The sequence below is a fragment of the Mya arenaria genome, chromosome 10, assembly GCF_026914265.1.
Source record: "Mya arenaria isolate MELC-2E11 chromosome 10, ASM2691426v1".
Taxonomy (NCBI): domain Eukaryota; kingdom Metazoa; phylum Mollusca; class Bivalvia; order Myida; family Myidae; genus Mya; species Mya arenaria.
In genome coordinates, this window is record NC_069131.1 from 65,516,044 (window position 1) to 65,543,567 (window position 27,524).

The window sequence follows — 27,524 nt, forward strand, 5'->3', positions numbered from 1 at the left end:
ATTTTTAGAAAATCGGTGCACATAATTTGAGGTCGGTGTACTTGATTTTGTTCCAAACTATTATAAGACAAAGCAAAGTGGGCCATGACAGCAATTTTAAACTTGGTATAGCAGGAGTGGATCCAGGAGTTGGTGTAAAAGCATGAACAACTGCACGGTGGGTCCACTTTTCCGGTATCTAAAAATATCCCAATGGCTAACCTTAACTTTTGGAGCCCCCGCATCGCGTTATAACTAAGATGCATTGTAAAGATATAGATATATCTGGATTGGGTTTAGTAATTCCGCCAAGAAGGTAAAAATGTGTATTTTATACTTTCCTCCGATATTTACATAAAAAGTTCCCTTGGAGAATTGAAGGGGGAATCGACAGGTGCACCCCCACTAAATCCGCCTTTCAGTACACCAAAATATTGCTGGGACTATCATTGTGTTGCTTAGGACAAAAGTCGTGTCAAATAAACTGTTGCGGGTATGATATGAGGAGGAGGAGGAGGAGGAGGAGGAGTATGGTGCAATGTTAAGAGGTTGACTCAATTTTATATAAATACATTGCATAATGATTTCTCTTTGAAGAAGAAAGGTGACAAGTTAAAGGAATGTTGACACCATTTGTGATAATCAAACACGTAAACAAGTATACTATTATGAAGAACAATCTAGTATCCTTGGCTGAGGAACCTAGATTTATCAAGACGCTCCCCGGTATTTCACTTTGAATTTGAAGTGGCGCGCTAGAATCAATGAAAGACTAAAGACGCGCGAATGCTGAGAACAAGAAACATTGCAGTTCTCAATATACATGTAATAGTATAGTTTTTAATTATTACTTTTATCGTTTTTAAAACAATGGCCGACTTGTAGGCGTAGGATCCCCTCAATTGTATGAAGTATTATGAGTTTTCCCTGCTACCAGGTCATCAAAAACTTGATATCTTATGACAGTCTGTATCTGTACTGACCCACCCAGGTAAACTGGGATCAGTCAATATCAACTTCATCAGCAGCAGGATAGCATTTGCCTTTAAATCAGATAAAGTAAATTCTCAACAATAAATGATGGCGAGCTCCGGTTGTAATGTATCGCTGGAAGTGCTGCACCTATGTCTTCGTCATCCTTACGGCACACGAGTTGTGGAAAAACTGGAATCAACTGCACGTGACATAATGAATACAAGAACTGTTCGACAAGAAAAATAAAAATCATTCGATTAGAATATGTAAAAGGTGAGTTTGGGGATTTTTCTAAGAATTGCAAAACGTGGTTGGTGAGAGACCAGTACAATTCTCAAAAAAAGAACGAAACACTGTTTTAGCTGTAATATATAAAAAGGTTTTGAATTAATTTTCCAATCTGTGTCCAGTTTCTCGAAAATTCTTAAGCTTAACAAGGTAAGGTACCTTATTTCATTTAGCTAAATAAAGTTAAACATAGCTAATGGTGATCATCGTCAAGATAAGTTCATTTGAAGCACCAACATCTTAACTTTACATAACATAAGACTATAACACAATTTACATAAAACCAAGAATAGTGTGCTGAGCTTGATCCTGTTATAAGGGACCTAAGCTTGGTCGAGAAAGTGGGGCTGTTGTGTACAATAGGCCATTTGTGCTTGCCGCGAAACTTAATCTGGATGCTCTAGAGCAGCATGTTGGTGTTCATAAAGCAAGTGGTGGCTGTCTAACAAATCCATCTTGGCATGAATTCAACAATACAATACAAAATATGCGAAATGTTGGCAGTAAAGCACTGGCACCTCTGCGTAGTACCACTAAGCAAAGACAAGATTTAGACACACACACTTCTCCATCAGACAAGAGACCAAGAAGTTTTGTTTTTTTTGTATATCGGTTTGATCTTACATGTTCAACTAAACATTAATATATAGTTATAGTAAGAAAGCAGTGCCTTTTTAATGTGTGTTTATTGTCAGTATTCATATGTGCATCCATGACAGAAAAACTTGATATATTGTTCTGTTTTAACTTAAAACAGAACAATATATCAAGTACATGATTTGACGCTTTTTCGTTGAAATGTCTGGTCACAAATTTCTAGAAAATAATGTCAAAACACATTAAAGGCATGCGCATGTCCAAGCAGATATAAGGTTCAAGTAATGCTGTAGTACTTTCATTACTTTCTCCATGGTCTATTGTGTCTTCTGAGTGATAATGGAAAGGAGTTCGTTTCTATAAAAAAATAAAGAGTAAAACAAACGTTTAATGCTTTAAACAATAAACACATAACAACATCGTTCTACACTCCAATGTATAATGGTCCAGGTAAAGGATCACATTAATATATATGTAGGAAAATAGTGAGCTTTAAATTGATACTTGATACACTATTAAAAATATCATGATTTTGAGTTAAATTTAGCGTGTATCTTAACACTTGATTTGTCCACTTTGTTCAATTATCACCAACAGTTTCAGTATTCGTGACGCATCCTTTACATATCAATATTTTTACACTATAAATCAATTCATAATGAATAATTCTTTCTGGGTTAGAACAACCGCTCAAAATATTCATCTCGCTAAAATATTGCGATCTTTCTGCTTCGGATAACGACACCATGTTGATGCAAATCCTTGATATAGTGTCCGTGACGCCGCGGTAGCATCCGTGGTGACACAGCAAGCATTTTTTTCATTATTTGTACTTATTTTTATAAACATTTACTTTGATATTCCATGTCTGGATGGATTTGGTATCAAGAGCTCCTAATACATGCATTATATTCAATAATAGTGTATATATTTTCTTTAATGTTACTCTGTCAGAAAATGGAAAGATTTAATTTTCTCAATTTTTTTTTTATCAACAAATGATATACACTGAGGGTTATTTTCCAAAGTACGTGGTTGTAAATAAATGAACTGATTTACAAAAAAAAACCCCAGAAAGTTTAACATTGTAAATAAATAATGAAAGGAAAAAGAAATAGCAGGAACTCGACAACATATACTCGTTGTCAGAGTATACAATTACCATCGAAAAATGGCCACGCATTTTAGAAATCTTTACTATTCGACTTCTTCAAATATAAAATAACGACGCGCCAATAATGTGAGAAGCATTTCAGAATATGAGGTTTGGCTTATCACAAAAGAAGTACCGTTAAATGATTGGATTACATACGCATGATCTCGTCTTGAACCGGCAAGTAGGAGTCACACTCGTTTTCGTAACATCATTAAAAAAGGCCCTGCTTCAGAGTCTGGTTGATACGTTCAACCACTTGACAGTGGTTTAGCCGAGAGCTCGTGTAATGGTGGTGGGCACCTCGTTTGGCAAGCATCTTGGTAATGGTACTTTGAAACTCTGGGCCTCTATCGCTACGAGCACTCTCCAGCTAGTACCGCTTAAATATGCTTGGCATGGTATTTGTTCATGTCCAGCTTTTGTGACCATGCAGAATCCACATTCGCGCTACCGATTACAATGGAAATGTATAGGAGAAAATAATACGAACGGGCAAAGCTTAGCTATTTATTAAAGTATTTTTCCTCCTCCTAGGAATTTGATAGGAAAATATCTCTTTTTTCGTTTGGTGTTTTTAAATTATAAATGTGATATTAAGATTTTGGTCCCTTTTAAGCTTTTCATTTTGTGACCCTTAAACACATTAAAATTAGAAGGAATTTAACATACTTCTAAAATTATCTGATCGCTCCTGCTCATGAGTATATTCAAAAACATGTATTTTCAAATGCGCTTTTCCGTTTAAGCATGGGATAAGAACATTGTTGTCTTTTCACTTTTATAAAAGAACTATGGTAAAAATATATAAATTTAAAGCAATCTTTGATATATCAGATAAGTGCGATATTTGTTTACTGATCTCCCGCAGAGTTTGTATAACCGATTCCTCAATAGGATGTCCATTTATGGCCTGACAATACTTTACAGTTATTATCCCACCTCTTGGAATACGTTATTTGGATGTGTTTATAAGATGTAGCAAAACTTGGCATTTTACACTGAATGTTACACAGAGGCAAACTGCATAAAATGGCCAAACCAAAACTCATGTATGTGTTTGAAAATCATTCACGATGATTCAGCTTTTAATTCTAGATATTATTGCTCAAGTCCAGTCATATGCATATAAATTAATTTGATCTTTGTCTGCGTTTTGATGTATTAATTAGTGTGTCCATTCAGTTGCCTCACATTTGAGCAGAAAAAGATGATAACAAATATGTGACGATCATACTCATGGACCTATCCAAAGCCTTTGATTGTCTTCCATACGACCTCCTTCTTATGAAAGTTAGTACACATGGCGTCTCCGGTCAGGTTCTTGATCTTGTCAGCAATTATCTAACCAACAGAATGCAAAATGTGAAACTTGGTGATAAACGGTGAGCACTTTCAAACACGTTACTTAATGCGTGGCTCAAGGAACTGTTGTATTAATTCTTTTTAACATCTCTATCAATGATATTTGTCACTTTGTCCTATACTGACCTTTATAATTATGCTGATGACAATATCCTTTCAATCTGCCACATTGACACTATTGCCAGTCCTTCCTCCGGTGGTTCTCTGATCATTCTGACATTTACGAGCCATTTTAATCTTTGTGATGAAACTGTCAGTACAGAGCTATACATAGCTTATCTTATATGATATCCGACAATAAACAAATATTGACTTCACTTGACATGAATTTCTTCTATATTTGCCGGCGGATAACTTACATTTCCGGGCCAGTTTTATTCCACTTCCAGACTGATGCCGGGAGATTGGAATATGTGTAGATTTCGTGCAAGTAACGCCACGTCACAAGGCGGACAAATATCCACGAAGGTTTTTTTTGCAATGCGAAAAGAAACAAGCCTGAGATCTTTAAAAGGGTGGAAGGAGGTTTTTATCAGTCTTCTACTAATTATACCAATGTTGCAAATAATTACGTCTTTTGACAATTAGCACATGGAATACACAATATTTCCTACAGCATATACAGTCCTTTGATTTTGTTAAAAAAGTAATATGACATTTCAATACAATTATTAGACTTTTACTTGAAAAAATACCATCACTGTATATATTTTATATCAATATATTCAAATATATTTTTAATAAGCTCGAGGACACTTTTTGAATTTCTTAGTTATTACTGTCTTCACAATATCAAAGAAGACTGAAGGGCCATATTTTAGTGTCCAACCTATGTGACGGATATATGTGTATACTATACTGTAGTCCAACATCATGCCTTTAGATTAAGTGGATAATAATATTATAAAAAAGAAAACAATAAAAATGTTGCCTTTTTTCTTTTATTTAATTGTACACAAACAAAATACACTCTTTGATACAGTTAACAATTGATCATAGTAAGTTGATAATAAGTCATAAACTAAAATAAACTGATGTAAAATGGACAAGATCATTACAGAAGGTTGCAAACGCTCACCGTTTTTCCCAGTCAATCAACGGTAATAAATCGATTATTATTCAAGTTATGGGCAACGCTACACAAGCAAATTGTCGATGGTTACATGTGTACACAGTTCCATGTGAATATCTCAAAAAGTTGTATTGAGTTACTGCCAAAGTTTTTGTACTTTGCTGCTGCTGCTCCGGAAAACGACACCAAGTCTATGACAACACCTTGACTTTTTTCTTTGACCTAAATATGGTAATAAAACGATGTAGAAAAGAAAACCACCATGATTATAATGGCTTTGGTTACCGGTATACATGTATAATATCCTATTTCATGATGTAAAAGTTAAAATATAATTGAGATTCATGTAAACATAAAAAACTGTCATGAAAGACATGCATAATAAAACAAAATACTTGAAAAGAATAGCACAAACATGCAGCCATGAAAATTAACTGTTATGTTTCATAAGAGCCTCTTCTAGCTTGTAAATGCATATTAAAGCCAGTACTGTACAATAATTCCAAAAAATACAATCAGTCACTAAAGATAAAATCAAATCTTATGGGATGTTCTTGTCATAAAGCAAGAATATCAACAAAAGAGTTCTAGAAACACTGAATACAGAAATATCAATAAAATCTCATGACCTTGACTTCTGACCTATTGACCTCAAAATCAATTTTGAAGACTCAACACTAAATCATTGAAAAGCTTATAGTGGTATATAAAAGGCGACACAATGAATGATAAATTTCAGATTTTGTTGCCTTATGATATGTGATCAAAAGTGTGCAGCCTTATAAAGTTTAAAACCTCAATACTAAACCATTGAAAAACAAATACATGTAGTTGGATTTGAAAGGCGACACAATAATGATAAATATAAAAAAAAAATTGTTGCAAAAAAAGTTACGCTGATAGTTTGATACAGGTAGACAAAACAACAAAAACTTGTTCGGATACCACATAGGGGAGGGGGGGGGGGAGCGGAGGGTGTGTTGATGCCCAAAGGGGACTTAAGATACCAGTAGTTGATTCCCAATGGCAGGATTTTGAAAGACCTTGCCAGCGCCACCCTGGAAATAGTCTTTAAAGATTTTTAAAACAGAAAGGATTTGGGGTGGAATAGGACAACAAAATTTGCAATTTGCCATGTCTCAATCCCCCATGTGGCAGAAATGTCTTAATACCCCATGTAGCAGACATGTCTTAAACCCCTGTGTGGCAGACATGTCTCAATCCCCCATGTGGCAGACATGTCTTAATCCCCCGTGTGGCCAACATGTCTTAATCCCGTGTGGCAGACATGTCTTAATCCCCCGTGTGGCCGACATGTCTTAATCCCCCTTGTGGCCGACATCCCATGGTGGAGCATAATACTGATAGAATTTCATTGTACAATTATTTTGTTTGCATCTAAATTCGATTGACTTCTGCTTCAACTTAAAATCAAAGAGCAATTTGTCCTTAATGGGAAAAAAGGTCAACTAGAGTGACTCATAATAACAAACATACATGTACCTACAAAATATCTCTAGTTCACCCTACATTATATAAAACAAAGCTACAGAAGGGTCGCCATTGGGCGGATGGATACATGGAGGTACAAAAAAAAACAAGAAAGGACAATTTTGCAAAGCACTAGCTACAGATTGTCTTAATTTCACAAAGAATCACTACATTCACAAATATTCACAGAATGTTCAAGATGTGTTTTTAAAATCTAGCGAAATATTAAAGTTACCATTGTTTTCTGATGATTGAATAATGGTCTAACATAACAGAAAGGCTAGAGATTGACAAATCACCCCCCCCCCCCTAATTTTTTTAGGTGGACAAAATTCCCCTCCTCCCATCCCATATCATGTCACAAAATAAAAGATTAATAATTTATTTAAAAGGAGGGGGAGGGGTCTTGGAAATGGTTGGGGGCTGGGTCCTACAACCTAAACATGTACCATTAAAACCAACATAATATAAAACATACTGTAGCGCAGGCCTGTGGCCCAAATTACAATTTCCATTTAAGAATTAACACAAATAGAGTTCTCATTAAGGGAGCAGAGACTAGTCAAAATCATGTATATTTGTAAGTGTTAACACATAAACAAGAGCGTCATTGTCTTCTTTAGTCAAACAAGGGGCATAACTCAACAATTAATAAAGCCAGAGTTATGGGACATGCTGTACAGATACCCGGTACATATATTCTCTGGCAACATGTGTTTAATGTTTCACTGAAATATCTTGATTGTCTTTTGAGTAATGGCGAAGTTTTAAGTTTTTGCAAACAAACAATCACACCAATGCTGTGATAAAAGCTATATTTTTTTCTGATGAGCTGAAGATTGGTTGATCCACTTCAAAGAAACAATTTAATTAAGGAAGTCCTATATAAAGATCCCTCTGGCCTTCTTAATCATAAAGATTCCACTTCATCAGTAACACTCGCAGAATAATTTTTTTGTATTTCTTCAATCATCATTTATCATAATCTTTATCCAACGTACGAATTTCGCCCTCCAATTCATTGTGAGCATTATCAATATTGTAAATCACTTCATCAGACGATGTCTTTCTATCCATTAAATTCGTGGATGCATCGTCAACCGTTCTTACTGCCTTAAAAGCAATATCGCTGTAAGTCACGCTATCAATGGCTGCAAAACTTCTGTCGATTTTTTCGTTAGCGTTGTATTGATTCATGGCTTCCTTCAGTATACTGATCACCTTGGTGTGGCCAAACCTCACTGCATCATCTAGGGGAGTGAATCCCCATCTGAAACAAGGACTCTCATTATGTAAATGCATTTAAGGCATCCGCAATACCGGAGATGGTCAAAATGCCCCGCTTACAAAACCCCAGCAACTTAATTTTGCATAGTGGGACAAAAAAACCCAGATATATTACTCAACTTTTCCTGCCATTTTCAAAGGTCATTTAAAATATTAATTGTATAATTTATATTGTATTTCATTTTCCTATTTTTTTCACAACACAATTTTTCACAAACAACAGTAGATTGTCTGGGGTGGGAATTTTGTCAGTCTCCCAATATTTACATCAGGTCAATTTTTAGGCCTTACAAAAACACGTCACAACCTATCAACAGAAAATATGCCTTTCACCAAAGACGTTGTGGGTTTAAGCCCCATCATGTTTTTTTCTCTTTGCCTCTCATAAAGGACACCAGTAATGGTTTCTACCCATGAAACAGCATTAAGCGTTACTTGTAAAAGAATATAGCTGTTTTCACAAACAAGCTTAAGTAATTTGGTATGTACAAAACCGTAGACAACATTGTGTTACATCTGGCTTCTGGTATGTACAAACTGTCCACAACATTGTGTTACACTTGGCTTCTGGAATGATCAAACCTGTCTACAACATCAGGGTAACACTGGGCTTCTGGTTTGTACAAACCTGTCCACAACATTGTGTTACACTTGCTTCTTGTATGTTCAAACTTGTCCACAACATTAGGGTAACACCTGGCTTCTGGTATGTTCAAGCCTGTCCACACCATTGTGTTACCCTTAGCTTCAGGAATGATCAAACTTGTCCACAACATTAGGGTAACACCTGGCTTCTGGTATGTTCAAACCTGTCCACACCATTGTGTTACCCTTGGCTTCTGGAATGATCAAACCTGTCCACAACATTAGGGTAACACCTGGCTTCTGGTATGTTCAAGCCTGTCCACAACATCAGGGTAATACTGGGCTTCTGGTACGTACAAACCTGTTCACAACATTGTGTTACCCTTGGCTTCAGGAATGATCAAACCTGTCCACAACATTAGGGTAACACTTGGCTTCTGTTATGTTCAAGTCTGTCCACACCATTGTGTTACCCTTGGCTTCTGGAATGATCAAACATGTCTACAACATTAGGGTTACACCTGGCTTCTGGTATGTTCAAGCCTGTACACAACATCAGGGTAATACTGGGCTTCTGGTATGTACAAACCTGTTCACAACATTGTGTTACACTTGCTTCTGGTATGTTCAAACCTGTCCACAACATAAGGGTTACACCTGGCTTCTGGTTCAAGCCTGTCAACAATATTGTGTTACTCTTTGTATCTGGTATGTACAAACTGTCCACAACATTGGGGTTACACTTGGCTTCTATTATGTACAAACCTGTCCACAACAATAGGGTTACACTTGGCTTCTATTATGTACAAACCTGTCCACACCGTTGGGGTTACACTGGGCTTCTATTATGTACAAACCTGTAGCCAACATTGGGGTTACACTTGGCTTCTATTATGTACAAACCTGTCCACAACATTGGGGTTACACTTGGCTTCTGTTATGTACAAACCTGTCCACAACGCTGGGGTTACACTTGGCTTCTATTATGTACAAACCTGTCCACAATGTTCGGGTTACACTTGGCTTCTATTATGTACAAACCTGTCCACAACATTGGGGTTACACTTGGCTTCTGGTATGTACAAACCTGTCCACAACGTTGGGGTTACACTTGGATTCTACTATGTACAAACCTGTCCACAACATTGGGGTTACACTTGGCTTCTGTTATGTACAAACCTGTCCACAATGTTGGGGTTACACTTGGCTTCTATTATGTACAAACCTGTCCACAATGTTAGGGTTACACTTGGCTTCTGGTATGTACAAACCTGTCCACAACATTGGGGTTACACTTGCACTTATTGATGAGGAAGTTAACAACAGGCTCATGACCCTCAGCAGACCCGATGTGAAGTGCTGTGCGGCCGTCATAGTCCGCCTGGTCCATATCTAGATCACTGAGAGCGTACCTGAAGAATTGATAAAATCACATTACCAGTTTGAACCATTGATATTTAACCTTAAAATAAATTTTTAACAGCAGATTCAAGAAACAGTTTCTATGCAGGCAAAAAATTACCGTTCTTTTTTAACAGCCACAGAAGTAGCCATTTTCAATGATTAACTCTAAAATTGTCTTGTTTCATCACTGAGTAGCTTTCTGTATAAAAAAGGTATAAAAAGCAACTTCCATAGGTACATGCTCAGAATCAATTATCATAGGTACACGCTCAGAAGCAACTATCATAGGTACACGCTCAAAATCAACTATCATAGGTACACGCTCAGAAGTAATTATTATATGGCCATGCTCAGGAGTAAGTTTCATAGGTACATGTACAGAAGCAACTATCATAGATACATGCTCAGAAGCAACTATCATAGGTACATGCTCAGAAGCAATTATCATAGGTACATGCTCAGAAGCAATTATCATAGGTACATGCTCAGAAGCAACTATCATAGATACACGCTCAGAAGCAACTATCATAGTTACACGCTTAGAAGCAATTATCATAGGTACACGCTTAGAAGCAATTATCATAGGTACATGCTCAGAAGCAATTATCATAGGTACACGCTTAGAAGCAATTATCATAGGTACATGCTCAGAAGCAACTATCATAGATACATGCTCAGAAGCAATTATCATAGGTACATGCTCAGAAGCAATTATCATAGGTACACGCTTAGAAGCAACTATCATAGGTACATGCTCAGAAGCAATTATCATAGGTACACGCTTAGAAGCAATTATCATAGGTACATGCTCAGAAGCAATTATCATAGGTACATGCTCAGAAGCAACTATCATAGGTACATGCTCAGAAGCAATTATCATAGGTACATGCTCAGAAGCAATTATCATAGGTACATGCTCAGAAGCAATTATCATAGGTACACGCTCAGAAGCAACTATCATAGGTACATGTACAGAAGCAACTATCATAGGTACACGCTCAGAAGCAATTATCATAGTTACACGCTTAGAAGCAATTATCATAGGTACATGCTCAGAAGCAATTATCATAGGTACATGCTCAGAAGCAATTATCATAGGTACATGCTCAGAAGCAATTATCATAGGTACACGCTTAGAAGCAATTATCATAGGTACATGCTCAGAAGCAATTATCATAGGTACATGCTCAGAAGCAATTATCATAGGTACATGCTCAGAAGCAACTATCATAGGTACACGCTCAGAAGCAATTATCATAGGTACATGCTCAGAAGCAATTATCATAGGTACATGCTCAGAAGCAATTATCATAGGTACATGCTCAGAAGCAATTATCATAGGTACATGCTCAGAAGCAATTATCATAGGTACATGCTCAGAAGCAATTATCATAGGTACATGCTCAGAAGCAACTATCATAGGTACATGCTCAGAAGCAATTATCATAGGTACATGCTCAGAAGCAATTATCATAGGTACATGCTCAGAAGCAACTATCATAGGTACATGCTCAGAAGCAATTATCATAGGTACATGCTCAGAAGCAACTATCATAGGTACATGCTCAGAAGCAACTATCATAGGTACATGCTCAGAAGCAATTATCATAGGTACATGCTCAGAAGCAACTATCATAGGTACATGCTCAGAAGCAATTATCATAGGTACATGCTCAGAAGCAACTATCATAGGTACATGCTCAGAAGCAACTATCATAGGTACATGCTCAGAAGCAACTATCATAGGTACATGCTCAGAAGCAACTATCATAGGTACATGCTCAGAAGCAATTATCATAGGTACATGCTCAGAAGCAACTATCATAGGTACATGCTCAGAAGCAATTATCATAGGTACATGCTCAGAAGCAATTATCATAGGTACATGCTCAGAAGCAACTATCATAGGTACATGCTCAGAAGCAACTATCATAGGTACATGCTCAGAAGCAATTATCATAGGTACATGCTCAGAAGCAATTATCATAGGTACATGCTCAGAAGCAATTATCATAGGTACATGCTCAGAAGCAATTATCATAGGTACATGCTCAGAAGCAACTATCATAGGTACATGCTCAGAAGCAATTATCATAGGTACACGCTCAGAAGCAATTATCATAGGTACACGCTCAGAAGCAATTACCATAGGTACACGCTCAGAAGCAACTATCATAGGTACACGCTCAGAAGCAATTATCATAGGTACATGCTCAGAAGCAATTATCATAGGTACACGCTCAGAAGCAATTATCATAGGTACATGCTCAGAAGCAATTATCATAGGTACATGCTCAGAAGCAATTATCATAGGTACACGCTTAGAAGCAATTATCATAGGTACACGCTTAGAAGCAATTATCATAGGTACATGCTCAGAAGCAATTATCATAGGTACACGCTCAGAAGCAATTATCATAGGTACACGCTTAGAAGCAATTATCATAGGTACATGCTCAGAAGCAATTATCATAGGTACATGCTCAGAAGCAATTATCATAGGTACATGCTCAGAAGCAACTATCATAGGTACATGCTCAGAAGCAACTATCATAGATACATGCTCAGAAGCAATTATCATAGGTACATGCTCAGAAGCAATTATCATAGGTACATGCTCAGAAGCAATTATCATAGGTACATGCTCAGAAGCAACTATCATAGATACATGCTCAGAAGCAATTATCATAGGTACATGCTCAGAAGCAACTATCATAGGTACATGCTCAGAAGCAATTATCATAGGTACACGCTCAGAAGCAATTATCATAGGTACATGCTCAGAAGCAATTATCATAGGTACATGCTCAGAAGCAATTATCATAGGTACATGCTCAGAAGCAATTATCATAGGTACACGCTCAGAAGCAATTATCATAGGTACATGCTCAGAAGCAATTATCATAGGTACATGCTCAGAAGCAATTATCATAGGTACACGCTTAGAAGCAATTATCATAGGTACACGCTTAGAAGCAATTATCATAGGTACATGCTCAGAAGCAATTATCATAGGTACACGCTCAGAAGCAATTATCATAGGTACATGCTCAGAAGCAATTATCATAGGTACATGCTCAGAAGCAATTATCATAGGTACACGCTCAGAAGCAATTATCATAGGTACATGCTCAGAAGCAACTATCATAGGTACATGCTCAGAAGCAACTATCATAGATACATGCTCAGAAGCAATTATCATAGGTACATGCTCAGAAGCAATTATCATAGGTACATGCTCAGAAGCAATTATCATAGGTACATGCTCAGAAGCAACTATCATAGATACATGCTCAGAAGCAATTATCATAGGTACATGCTCAGAAGCAACTATCATAGGTACATGCTCAGAAGCAATTATCATAGGTACACGCTCAGAAGCAATTATCATAGGTACATGCTCAGAAGCAACTATCATAGATACATGCTCAGAAGCAATTATCATAGGTACATGCTCAGAAGCAACTATCATAGGTACATGCTCAGAAGCAATTATCATAGGTACACGCTTAGAAGCAATTATCATAGGTACATGCTCAGAAGCAATTATCATAGATACATGCTCAGAAGCAATTATCATAGGTACATGCTCAGAAGCAATTATCATAGGTACATGCTCAGAAGCAATTATCATAGGTACATGCTCAGAAGCAATTATCATAGGTACATGCTCAGAAGCAATTATCATAGGTTCATGCTCAGAAGCAATTATCATAGGTACATGCTCAGAAGCAACTATCATAGGTACATGCTCAGAAGCAATTATCATAGATACACGCTCAGAAGAAATTACCATAGGTACATGCAAAACCCTCTCTCATCATTTTTTTATCATAGACGCACAAATTGCCCCCTATATCTCAAAACTATCTTAATATATATTATTTGTGGGTAGAAATGATGAAATATTTCATATTTTATATTATATGTATGGTAAATAATCTTGGAAAATCATAAAATTAGAGGAAATTTGACCCATGTGCTGGGTGTGATCACGGGGATTTTGTCATGCAAGTTAAAAAAACAATACCTCCTCAACGCTGACACATCGCAGTTGTAAGCGCTAAACAACAGATTAACAACTTCAGACGCACGAGATTCAATTGTCTGAATACACGGATCTATCTTCTTCGCCGTGAACTTCAGGTTGTCATAGTGATGGAAGTTGAACTTAGCCACCAGGTCCTGCAAATCAAGGTATCGGATGAATAAATAAAATATCATTTAAACAAGACATCGGATATAATTGTTATTCATTTTTGGTGACCCATATACGTGTTCTTTTAGTATCACTTGAAGGTTATACTATCAATAATTTTATTAAAGACTTTATTAATATACTTTATTTCAAGTAAAATTTGGCCGGAAATTACTGATTTTGAGATATTATAGCACCAAAATAAGCTATTTAAGTCTAGTTTGGAGGCTCGCTAGTATAAAGTGTGAAGTTCCACTAGTGTGAATATTGAGGTTCACCAGGATCAAGTTTGGAGCTAGTATAAAATTGTGGCTGGTCACTAGTATTTAGTGTAAACTTCATTGGTATGACTCTACGTTCTTCAATAAAATGATGTTTGAAGGTTGACTAGTTTTAAATGTGATGGTTTACTAGTAAGAAGGGTAGAAGTTCACACATGAAGTAAGGCTGTTCACTTGTATTACATGTCGAGAGTCACTAGTATACACATGTAGTATTATTATCATATTGTCATTAGTATCAAGTTTGGCCTACCCTAGCAAACTGGACGCCTCTCACGCTGTTGCCCCACTTATCGAGGGCTGGGCACCAGGTACAGAAGCCCATCTTGTTTGGCACAACTATCAGTATGACACCTGACACACCGGACTTGGCTGGGAGACCAACCTGCATCAATATTATAGACCATACATGTAGTGCATTACTATAATTAACATGTACTGTATGTCAACAATTATTTTTAATCATTTTTTTATTAAGGCTTTTAAAGGGACTAGACACCAGATGAAACCATTGTAAGAGAAGAAATAGGTCAAAAACTTACATAAAATTATTATTGTTGCATACAATGCATTGAATCTTTTTTACTGATGTATCACATCGCTAATGGCGTATCTTTCGCAGTTTTGCATATTTTCCAATTCAAAATTTATTGGATCTGTCTACTACACAAATTCCAATAAAGTTAAAAATAGCTTGGGTATATTTATTTGTACTAATCACATGACTTTCACATGCTAAATATATACACTATAAACTGGGAAACCATTATGCACTATTTTTAAACTTAGCTAACACAGCAACGAAATATTCTTTTAATCATGTAAAATGATGTATTATCGGCATCATAAAAGCTGTTTTAAGGAAATACTGTATTTGCCAATTTTGAGTTCATTTGGTATCTAGTCCCTTTAAAATACTTTCAGCAACATACCTGGTCTTAAAATCTTCAACAAAAGCAACATTTAAAGAATACTTAAATTGAAGATTTGTCACAAGATATGAGGAAGCACCCTTTGGTGCCATAGTGACATTAATGTGTAAAAATATTGAGGTTTAAACATGAAATAACCAAATTTCGTTTGATAATTTTAGATCACTATTTTCTGCTAATATAGCTTAATAAAACTAAGATTTTTTTTAAATCACTTGATTTTGGATTTAATAAGTTGACATAGCTAACAGTATGAACAAACCTTGAAAGCAAACTCCCCCGAATAGTCGTACATGCCACACGATAACATGAGTGAGAGAGTGTCACGAACAGACGAAGCAGACAACACTTTGTCACCAGTTATAGGACATATCCCCCCGTTGGCAAGAGTGGCCGCTATCACCGCCCCTGACTCACATGTCACCTCTAGAGAACACATCTGAAGTGAATAGAAAGGTCAGTGTTAAAATAAACACAAGAGCACTGCTTAGGGAACGCCAGGCCCCAATATCACAAAAATACTCAAATCTCAATCTCAACTCAATTTAAAACATCAATGCATAGTTTTATTTTAAATCATAGAATTAGTTGATAAAAAGATTTTGTCAATATTTGAAAGAAACTTAATTCCAGAGCAAAAAATATACTCGAGTAGTTGTTAAAAAAACAAACAAAAAATTGTACTCAAATACATTTTTGGCTTTACATTTATTTTTCCTTGGAATCTTGACCAAAGACATATTATTTGACTGAATAGCTTTCAAAAGGTGTAAAATCATATGTTATGTTTAATAACTTTAATGCTATATGGTAAAATGAGTTGAGACTGAGAATGAGATTTGACTTAAGTTTTTTCATGATATTGGGGCAAGAACTTGCCTGTTTTGCAAGAACTTGCCTTCTACAAGTCAGAGCCTTGTTCGCTTTGTTACCGGCAACATTTGACCACATTTAATTTGAATGTCTTGAATAGTTCTGACGTTATGGTGAAGTTTTAAGTTTTTGCACCATGACAAAGAAGACACCAAGGCTATTACTAATACCTCGTCTTTTTAGAAGAAAGACCTCAAAAATAATTACCGGTAAATAACCATAAGGGAATATTATGAAAATATACGCAACTCAAAAAGGTAAAATGTTGAAGCCAAGTCAACCCTTGAAATATTGGTATCATAACATGAGGTCACCTAGCATCATACTTCGTAGAATCTCTCAGCAATAAGCTTTAAAAATACTTGAATGATAAAGCCATCAACTTCATTTAATACACACTTACTTGGAAATAGAAATCTAGAGTCTCCATTAAGTTACATCCTTCAGGAAAACACTGAAAATACAATGACATCAATATGACAGACTAGTTTTATTAACTTTGGTCAACATAAAAGCGAAAGCTATTGACAAAGCTCTGACATTATTTTGTATTTGTTTTAGCAAACCAAGCGCTGTCACAGGAATGTGACAATGCCCTCAAAATGGCCATGTCAGAGTGCTAGCCACTTGTTCTTCAGTGAGAAATTTCATATACCAAAGTAAAAAAAAACAAGAGGCCCAAAAGGGCCTATGCTCTACTGGCATGGCTTTTGTGGTCATATCAATCCAGAGCATGTATGTATGGGTAAAAGGCAACAGACATATGGTTTATGTTTTGTGTTTGGCTTACCTGAAAATGTAGCACGTTCAACATCTGAGCCCAGAAAGTATTGTAAGCAGATTAGTTCCATGAACTATTTTAATATGTGCCAAGTAAAAGTCATCTGACAAAAAAAAAATGCTTTCAAAACTGTACTCATAGTAAAAATTTCTGTAGTTTTAAAAGTTAAAAAAAAGTTGGTCAAAAGGTCAAAGTCAAGGGCATCCTAGGACAACATTGATCAATTTGAACAAACATTCACAATCAATTGTGCTGAGATGGATGCACGAACACACAAAAAGATTTTCAAATCTTTCCAGATTTATGTTTACCAAACCTGTGAACCCTGGGTGTGGCCAGTAATGACACCAGGTGCATAACTTAAACATTCACAACCAATTTTGTTAAGATAAATGCGCAAACTACAGAACTTAAAGCTAAAAAATGGCCTTTGGGCTTTCAACAAGAACAAGGCAGAGTAATTCACAAAATCAGCTGCAGAAGCAAAAAGCAAATTGTCTCTCAAAATCCTAGACTTGCAAATTGTCTCCCTTAAATCTAGACTTGAATTTACATGTACATGTAAACTTGGCTTAAAATAGAATTCGCTCATGCAGACCTGGCTAAAAATAGAGAGCATTTCTTTAAAACTTTCATGGCCCATAATCTAGGCATTCATGGGCAGATCTGGCTGGTTTTCGAAAGGAACCGAGCTCTAATGGATATCTAGATACTGTACAAGTTTCATTGAGATACAATAAAAACTGAACTGTATCGTGTTCACAACCAATTGTTTACACAATAACATTTTTTTATACTATCAAAGGCCATAATCTAGGCATGCATGGGCGGATCTGGCTGGTTTTCGAAAGGAACCCAGCTCTAATGGATATCTAGATACTGTACAAGTTTCATCGAGATACAATCAAAACTGAAGACTGTATCGTGTTCACAAGCAATTGTTTACAGACGCACGAACGCACGGATGCACATACTACGTACACATTACCATCGCATAAGCTCTTCTGGCCTTTGGCCAGTAGAGCTAAAAACAGAAGAGAAAGTTACAGCTGAGACACAATACTAAAGCTAGAACACACAGTGCAACAACTATAGGTCGCCTTTATTGGGCATAAAAGAAAGGAATCCAAGTTATACTGAATGTTTATGTATACCTTTTTCTCCCTCATGTAGTATGCCAAAGCAAAGTTCCTGTCTGCTGTCTCACGCTCAGATAGGAACCTGCAATGTGAACATATTTCTTCAGTCATCACTCATGCTACCACAAGGTTACATACTACTAATTGATTCAATATTCATTTCAATGTAAATAAGCAAACTTACGACTGGAAACTGAATGAAATATGCATGGACCAAAATGACAGCTGGTGTGAGGATAGTAGGTACAGTTTTTAATCATGTTCAGATGATGACTGATATTTGCAGACAAACATGTATCCTCTTATCTGCAGGGAATAAGTAAATATGATGCAAATTTAAATGACCAATATAAGTTGTGACCTTGACCTTTGACTCTATGACCTCAAAATCCATAGGGGTCATCTACTGGTCACCCCAACCTAAAAGTTAAGTTCGAGAGCATTGATGCAAGCATTGTCGAGTTATCACACAGTCTGACAGACAAGCTTTTTTGCGGTCAGGGCATTGTAACCTTAACCTTTGACCTGCTGACCCATAAATCAATAGGGGTCATCTACTAGTAAGACCCAACCTCGAAGTCAAGTTTGAGTGTCATAGGTCCAGGCAATGTTGAGTTACCAATCAGACAAGCTTTAACAACCTTTTCCTGTTAAGGTCATTGTGCGGGCTATGGGTGCAGGCATTGTCAAGTTATCACTGGGACAACCTTTTCGCAAGGTCACTGTGACCTTGACTTTTGACTCCAAGCCTTGGTCTATCAACAGACGGAAGGACCGACAGACATTAGCACTTGGCATTAAGTTAAATGAATTCTTTCAGGATTGTAGCTAGGCCATTTTGTATGTTAAGCACTGCTTATGAAACAAGAGATGTTTGTCAAACATTATGCCTCCCCCCCCCTCCCCCTGAGCGCCATGTTGTCAGGATTCTATGGACAATTGAATGAAATATGCATGGACTGAAATGACAGCTGATTTGTCAATGACATTGGATGCCATTGAGGCAGTTATAAGATTATGACCATTCAAAGTTTGAGGATAGAGTGTGTTATGACCATGACCTTTGACTCTATGACCTCAAAATCCATAGGAGCCATCAGCTGGTCACCAAAAATCTAAATGTCAAGTTTGAGGACCATGGGTGCAGGCATTGACAAGTTATCACACAGACAAGCTTTTTTCGTTCCAGGTCACTGTAACCTTGACCTTTGACCCGATGACCCCTAAAATCATAAGGGGTCATCTACAGGTCAGACACAACACCAAGTCAAGTTTGAGGTCCATGGGTTCAGGCATTGTCGAATTATCACATGAAACATTTTCGCATTAAAGGTCACTGTGAACTTGACCTTTGACCCAATGACTCCTAAAATCAATAAGTGTCATCTCCTGGTCAGGCCCAACTTCAATGTCAAGTCTGATGATAATAGGTTCAGGCATTGTTGAGATATCACTGGGAGATGATTTGTTAACTTTTTTGTGTTAAAGGTTATTGTGACCTTGACCTTGGCCTGATAACCCCCAAAGTCAAGAGGGGTCATCTACTGGTCAGGCCCAACCTTCATGTCAAGTTTGATGACAATAGGTCCAGGAATTGTCAAGTTTGCTTTCAAAGTCACTGTGACCTTGACCCCTAAAATCAATAGGGATCATCTACTGGTCAGGCCCAACCTCCAAGTCAAGTTTGAGGGCCATGGGTGCAGGCATTGTTGAGTTATCACTCGGACAACCTTTTATCATTCAAAGTCACTGTGACCTTGACCTTTGGCCCGATGACCCCCAAAAACAATAGGGGTCATCTACTGGTCAGGCCCAACCTCCAAGTCAAGATTGTGGGCCATAGGTGCAGGCATTGTCGAGTTATCACTCGGACAACCTTTTACCTTTCAAGGTCACTGTGACCTTGACCTTTGACCCGATGAGCCCTAAAATCAATAGGGGTCATCTACTGGTTAGGCCCAACCTCCAAGTCAAGTTTGTGGGCCATAGGTGCAGGCATTGTCGAGTTATCACTCGGACAACCTTTTACCTTTCAAGGTCACTGTGACCTTGACCTTTGACCTGATGAGCCCTAAAATCAATAGGGGTCATCTACTGGTCAGGCCCAACCTTCATATCAAGTTTCATGACCATATGTCCAGGAATTGTTGAGTTATCACTCGGACAAGCTTTGGTCTACTGACGGACTGACGGACCGACCGACCGACATGCCTGTGCAAAGCAATATACCCTCTTCTTCGAAAGGGGGCATAATCAAGGATCTCATTTTCAAGGTACCCCATGTTTCATGTAAATGAATTTCATTCATTTCTCAAAATGATGTGTCACACGAGTGCAATTGTCAGTATTGCAACTACCATCGACTTGTAAAAGCAAAATGGATTTGCAATTGTATATAAAAAAAAATAATTAAAATGTTTAGGTAATTTTTGTGAATAAACCTTAATGTAACTAACAAAATATATTCCAAATATTTTCATAAATTTCACGAGTGTTGTACTTACACTGAATTGTTGAAAGCCAGATATTCCCCGCCAGTAAGTCTTTTTAATATCGAGGTTACCTGAAAAAAACATGTACACTAATGTGTTGATTGAATATTGGAATAATGACTGATTATCAGTAACAAAATTTGTCCGATTATCTTATGTACATATACTACTAAATGACAAATATTAATGCAGTGCTATTAGTGGTTGTACAGCAAGTGCAGTTAAAGTTTGCTCTCGCTTCTCATCAATTCAACCCAGGTTTGATTCCCTGCCTGGCAAGCGGGTTTTTTCTCTGGGTTTTTCAGTTTCCCTAACAACACAATATGTCGTGAAACATTGTGCCTACAAGAGTGACTTAGTATAATTTAATATATCTTTTTCTTTAACATAAATAAAGTTTAAAAAAGACGTACTTTTTGTCTAGCATGTTTTTCCCAATGATAATTGTGTTTATTGTTTGATAAAAAATGTGAAACAGCTCTAATGAAAAAATGTAAACGATCTGAAAGAATGCTGCTTTGCGTCAAAGAAATATTTCTTGAACAGAGTTTTAATCAGTGATTTGTGTGGAATTTTTTCCATCCTGCGCTTAGATATCATTTCCTAAAAAATTACAAGACATTGGGAAAATTCTTAATATGCCAAATCAAATTCACTCGCTCACTATAATACTATTTGTTATCTGTTTAATAACTTGGGGGTGAAAGCAAAAAGGTTCTATCTGCTTCTTTATTTAATGTCACTAAGAACCTTTTAGCATTTACCCCTCGATTACTGTTCTTGTAAACAATGGGCCTATTGTTCGGAACTTTGTTGAATTAAACAACATGATAAAGAAAATTGTTGTTCTTCTTAAACACAAAATATTTGCAAAATGGGCTCACATACTTAAATATAAACAACAGTTATTTCAAATTTTGTTAGAAATACAATAGATCACAATTGTATTCATCACACTTCCAGAGCAGTAACAATCTGGTTAGCCGTTTCAATAAAGATATTCGTCGATTTTAGCCGAATATTGGAATCTTAGTGTACTAGTTGCATTATTTTGCTACAAATTTGTGTGAATTGAACTAAATCCAGCACTGAAAATGACCATGAAGTTGAAGAAATAAAAAAAATGTAATGCCATTTTGATTTTTAAACGGCTGTTAGATATTGTGGTTACAACTCAACCCCTTAATTGAAATGTCCCCCAGAAAGTTAAAAATGTTGTAAACTTTTGAAAAAGTCTGAACAATCAATCTACTGTTTGTTTGTTTTTCAAGAAAAGCACTTTTGTTTTATTGGTAACAATCAAATTAACTGTTCCATGGACATTTTATGAAATCTACAAAAATATATGTTGATTTTCGGGGGGAAATAACTTTATTATTAGTGTAAAGACCATAAAAAATCACTGTTAATTCATACTTACATAGTCAAACCTGTCGGCCAGATTGAGATTCTGTTTTAAAAGAGAGCAAACACTAATGGCACCAGCGTTTATCATTGGATTGTGGGGCTTGTCTGAAAATGAGAAATGATATATCAACAAGAGAAGCAAACTGCTACAAGTTTAACATAGTTTTGATTGACTTACTTTCCAATGTTTGTGTAATTTAAGTAATCCAAGGGCTATAACTCTATAGTGACTGGGGTGACATGGCTAGTAAACAAACCTGGTCAAGAAATTCTGCCCATACACATATTGTTTGGCAATTGATACACTATAGCTCCTTAAGTCATAGCGAGAAAACATAAATATTACGTTAATGCAGTAATTCAAAGGTCATAACTCTAAAGTGACTAGGGTGACTGCCTAAGGTGAAACCACAATGTCCAGTCTTATCGTGCGTAAATAAAGCGGTAGACATAAACATCGTTCTATGAACATTTATCTTAAATTACAGATCTGCATGCTAGTTAAACAAGAGCAAACACCAATGCTCATCATTTTTTTTCCTCAAAATAACAACGGACATAACAAGACAATAACTAAAGACAGAGTTATGGGACTTTCTGTTCATGACTTTGCATACTGTTTCTGGCAACTTGTGTACCAGTTTTGAGTTAAGCTGACACCAAGAAAAGAATGACACCAATGAAAATACCTCCACTTTTTTCTTCAAGCTAACAATAAATATATTAGAGTAAAACTGCGGTCTTTCGAGATCCGGCGGTCCCTCAAGGTCCAAGCTTAGTCCGGAACATTTTTCCTTCTATTTTCATATAAAATATACCGATGCTACATGGAAACCTAAATAAATCGAGGAGTCAAGCACCATAGCCGGTCCCAAATACACTAATCATGATCAAAACCTTACAACTCCCTCAAGGTAACATTTTCACACTTTTTCCCCGAACGCGACTTCCAAAATAAGCAATTGCTAGGTGTTAAATTTTTCGCAAGTTGTAAGAATTGCAATGACAGTTGAAATGAAATTTTGATTAGGTGTGAAAATGGTTTACCATTGTTGATGCATGACAGCTATTAGTTGTCTATTGCATTTGAGAAGATAATTATAATATGCACTGTCATATTTCAATGTAGCTTACTTTAGAAAATGTGCTTTTTGTAAAAATAAACTTTACTATTTCTTCATTTATTGGTTTTTCTTTTACATTTTTACATTAAGTATTTGACAGCCTTTGAACATATGAGCGATTTTCACAATGCAATACATAATCAGTGTCAAAGTAAACATTTGGTTTGACGACTTCAAATTTAAAATACACTGAAAGACAATTCAAAACAGACTGGGAAATTGAAACTTGGGTTGTTGGAAACATCGGTTCCTTCGAGGTTTTAGCTCGGACCCTGGCATCCTTGAGCGATCGCAGTTTTACTGTAGCTCGATATGTGCACAGTTACCAATAATGTGTGATCTATTTATGATAACATGTCTGCCAAGCTTAAACTTTTTCTCATAGTCTCTCAACACTGACAAAATTACTGGTTCTACATTGGACAAGGATCTATGTGTTGTTTACATATCTTTGGCTCCGGAATCCATTTATAAGTGAAACAATTTAAAGAGAATAACCTACCTCTGTAGTCAAGAGAAATACTGTCAAATGACTCGCCACTGGGCTCCTGCCCAACATACTCGTGCGTGACGCGTGGTGAGAGTTCATCAAGAACCATGGCGTATGTGAGGGGTTTGGACACTGATTGAAGACAAAACGGCACTTGAACATCGCCGTGGGAGTACCTACAGAATATACAAAACCTGACATTTTAGGTTTGTGTGTGATGTATCAGGAAAGTCTAGAAAGAACCACAGTTTACATGATAGATTGAGACACAGACTGGAGTATGAAAAATAACGCTAATTGGATGTGTAGTCCATCCGAGGCACCAATCAATTTTCTGAGGCACCAATCAATTTTCTGAGGCACCAATCAATTTTCTGGTAACGGTCACCATGACCTTGACCTATTATCCCTAAAATGAGAGGTCATCTACTAATAACTATCCATATGCAAACCAAGTTTGAAGAATCTATGTCAAGTTGTTCAAAAGTTATTGATCAGAAACCGGAATAGACAATCATGTTCAACATCGGGTATATATTTCATAAATAGCCAAAGTGATCACATCAAAGTTATAAAAAATACCTCAATTTTCTTTCTCCAAACAAGAGCACTTAAAAATGCTAATACTTGACTGCTGTTGTTTTTCAGTAAATAAAATAGCATTACACAACTATTATTAAGCCAGAGGTGTGGGCTTTAATACATGTGTGTATTGGCACTAGTATTATGTGTACTAATTTCTTGAAAATATCTGGAAAGGATTTTCAATTGTGGCCAAGATAAACGTTTCCGCACAACGACGACACTTCCAACGCTAACAACAATGACACCAAAGCCATTACAAACACACAAGCTAATAACAGACAAGAGCAAAACAACACAAACCTTTGACCATCAACGGTACACAAGGACACTCCCCACATATTTGGATTGTATCTCGCAAGCTGTGGAATGTACGTCGCAACCTGGAAAACAAGGACTATCATTGTATGCAATGTATGCCCACAGAGTGAGGCTTTGTTATAAATTGAGGGGCCAGGTGCAAAATCTTCCTCCAATGATACCAGATAGTCCTTTTTTTGAAACACAAACTATCACTGTATGTGAAATGTACCCCCTAGTGGCAATTAAATAATTACAGTCATAATATAACATAGAGGGCCATGATAGCCTTAAATTGCGAACTGAGTGAAAATATTTAAACTTTGTTTCTTTATTTGAATGAATGAGTTTGTTGGTTTATGGCACTGCAACTAGTGTGATCGAATATCATCAAATGTCCTAAAATAGGACAGTAGGTCAAAAGGTCAAAGTCAAGGTCATCCAAGGAAAAACTGCACGTATTGTCCAAATTTCATTGCTGTAACTTAAAAAATAAGAGAGTAAGTCAAAAAAATCACAGTCCAGGTCATCTATTGAATATTTGTATTCAAAACTGTTTATAAAGTCGAAATGCCATTGCTGTCACATAAGACAGTTGGTGAAAAGGTCAGTCAATGTTCCCAGAGGACAACGTTGATATTTTTTTCAAAATGAAGAAGAGGGGCAGGATGCTAAAGAAGAGAGACAGGATGCTGGAGAAGAGCGACAGGGTGCTGGAAGAGGGGCAGGATGCTGGATAAGAGGGACAGCATGCTGGAAAAGAGAAGCAGAGTGCTGGCAAAGGGGGGCAGGGTGCTGAAGAAGAAGGACAGAGTGCTGAAGAAGGGCAGGGTGCTGGAGAAAAGGGGCAGGGTGCTGGAGAAGAGGGGCAGGCTGCTGGCAAAGTGGAGCAGGGTGCTGGAGAAGAGGGACAGAGTGCTGAAGAAGTGGGGCAGAGTGCTGGAGATGAGAGACAGAGTGCTGGAGAAGATGGACAGGATGCTGGGGAGTAGGTGCAGAGTGCTGGAGATGAGGGGCAGAGTGCTTAAGATGAGCGGCAGAGTGCTGGAGATGAGGGGCTCAGTGCTGGAGAACAAGTTGTATTTCACAGCTCTATTTTGTTGCACGGTTCAAGACGTATATGACTTTCATTGGAACCAAAAAAAAACTTAAAAAGAAGGTTACCTTTCCACCGATTTGATCACGACAATTCCAGTACATCTGATCGATATTCTTGCAGAAGTGGTCGAAATCAGGAACCACAAACTGGTTACGGAATGCACTCGCTATCAGCACTATGTTAGGTGCAATAATTCTGAAATATAGAACTGCAGTTTTATGTTCATCCATTTTGGGCTACCCTACATTGAGGAACTTCTCTGAATAATTTATAGTTCCTTGGAAGTTGGAAAACAACTAGAGCTATCACATAGGTGATAAATATCTCCACATGCTGCCTTGAAACAAGAATGGTATTTATCAGATAAGATTTTACTTAGTCAAGGGTCATAACTCTTTTAAGATCAGGTGAAATGCCACAATTTCCATGCTGACTTAAAATCCTGTAAAGTTTGAAGCGTGAAGGATACTTTTGGAGCTACATGTAACACTTTTTCAGGGACTTTACAACAATAATATATCATTTTAACACTTATTTTCTCAGCAAAAAAATAGGATTCAATGAATTGGATGAGTCTCCTGGGTAAGCACCTTGAAAGGTCACCAAAACCTTGACCTTTGACCTACTGAGCCCATCAAAAGGGGGTATCATTTTACCATGACCAATGTCCATATCAAGTTAATGACCCTACAAGTCATTTGAAAGTAATGGATCAAAACAAAAGTATGACACGGTCCACAATGTGATGGTAGAGGACACCAGAAAAAGGTAATCACTATGCATGTGCCCTGCCTCACAGGTGACACAAAATTAAATACTCTTACTGCTTGAACGTTTCCCTGTCGACAGCAGGGCCATGATGGCTGTGGTCGTCTCTATGTTCAGCATTTGTGTGCTTTGTGAAGTTCCTCATACAGTCAGCAAGGCGTGGGTCCGTCTCTCTCAGGCCCGTAGATGTTATGGCCTGAAAAAAAGACAACATGCAAGCCTTTACTACCTTTGGTCTCATACACATAGTATGAGTTCACAAGTTAATGTTGGCTCCATCGAAATTGCAAATTGTTTTAATATCAGAATCAGCTAATGGATGTATAAACAGCATTCAGACTGCTTAAAGACTGCATTCTTTAAAGACGTCCCACCTCACATAATTATTTATGTGTTGAGACATACTAAAAAAAGACCTTCACATGTCGGCCCCTCACTTAAGTATATGGACATACAATTCAAAATACTTCAGGTACACCACTGAGATACAACCCTGATAAGAGCTACTTTTCGAGTACTTCACACATCTTAAAGCTGCACTCTCACATTTTTATCAACTTTTTTAGTTTTTGTCTTTGAGCCATTTTTTACGAAACCATCTGAAAACAAGTGATATAAGACTGCTGAAAAAAGATCTTATCTAAGCCTTACTAACACTTAAAAAAATAACATTTTCCTCAGTTTACCGAACAATAAATGATATCTGTTCTATTGTGAGTTATCTAATATGACTTAATTTAAGGCATTGATGCCTTAATCAGCTGATTGTGGGACAAATATTTTAAAAGTGTCAAAACTGACAATCTGTGAGAGTGCAGCTTTAACTATTAAGATTTTAAACAATATTATGTTCTAACCACAA

The 27,524-nt window shown here is 36.9% G+C and overlaps 2 protein-coding genes across 4 annotated transcripts in view; both read right to left on the reverse strand.

The window, feature by feature from the left end:
- Nucleotides 1-27,524, reverse strand: part of LOC128204926 (neo-calmodulin-like) — a 363,327-nt gene that overhangs the window by 185,204 nt on the left and 150,599 nt on the right. The gene's annotated exons all lie outside the window — the stretch shown is intronic.
- The window catches only part of LOC128206511 (glutaminase liver isoform, mitochondrial-like), a 51,042-nt gene continuing 28,812 nt past the window's right edge, over nt 5,295-27,524 (reverse strand). For all 3 annotated transcript variants that reach the window (XM_052909041.1, XM_052909043.1, XM_052909042.1), the window contains 13 exons: nt 26,719-26,858; nt 25,960-26,089; nt 24,799-24,878; nt 23,926-24,089; nt 22,313-22,404; nt 20,905-20,963; nt 18,416-18,482; nt 16,884-16,934; nt 15,870-16,046; nt 14,929-15,060; nt 14,227-14,381; nt 10,064-10,204; nt 5,295-8,190 (listed from right to left, as the gene is read on the reverse strand). In XM_052909041.1, coding sequence (XP_052765001.1) covers nt 7,893-8,190; nt 10,064-10,204; nt 14,227-14,381; nt 14,929-15,060; nt 15,870-16,046; nt 16,884-16,934; nt 18,416-18,482; nt 20,905-20,963; nt 22,313-22,404; nt 23,926-24,089; nt 24,799-24,878; nt 25,960-26,089; nt 26,719-26,858 — 1,686 coding nt within the window. In that variant the 3' untranslated portion in view covers nt 5,295-7,892. The remainder of the gene's footprint in view (nt 8,191-10,063; nt 10,205-14,226; nt 14,382-14,928; nt 15,061-15,869; nt 16,047-16,883; nt 16,935-18,415; nt 18,483-20,904; nt 20,964-22,312; nt 22,405-23,925; nt 24,090-24,798; nt 24,879-25,959; nt 26,090-26,718; nt 26,859-27,524) is intronic.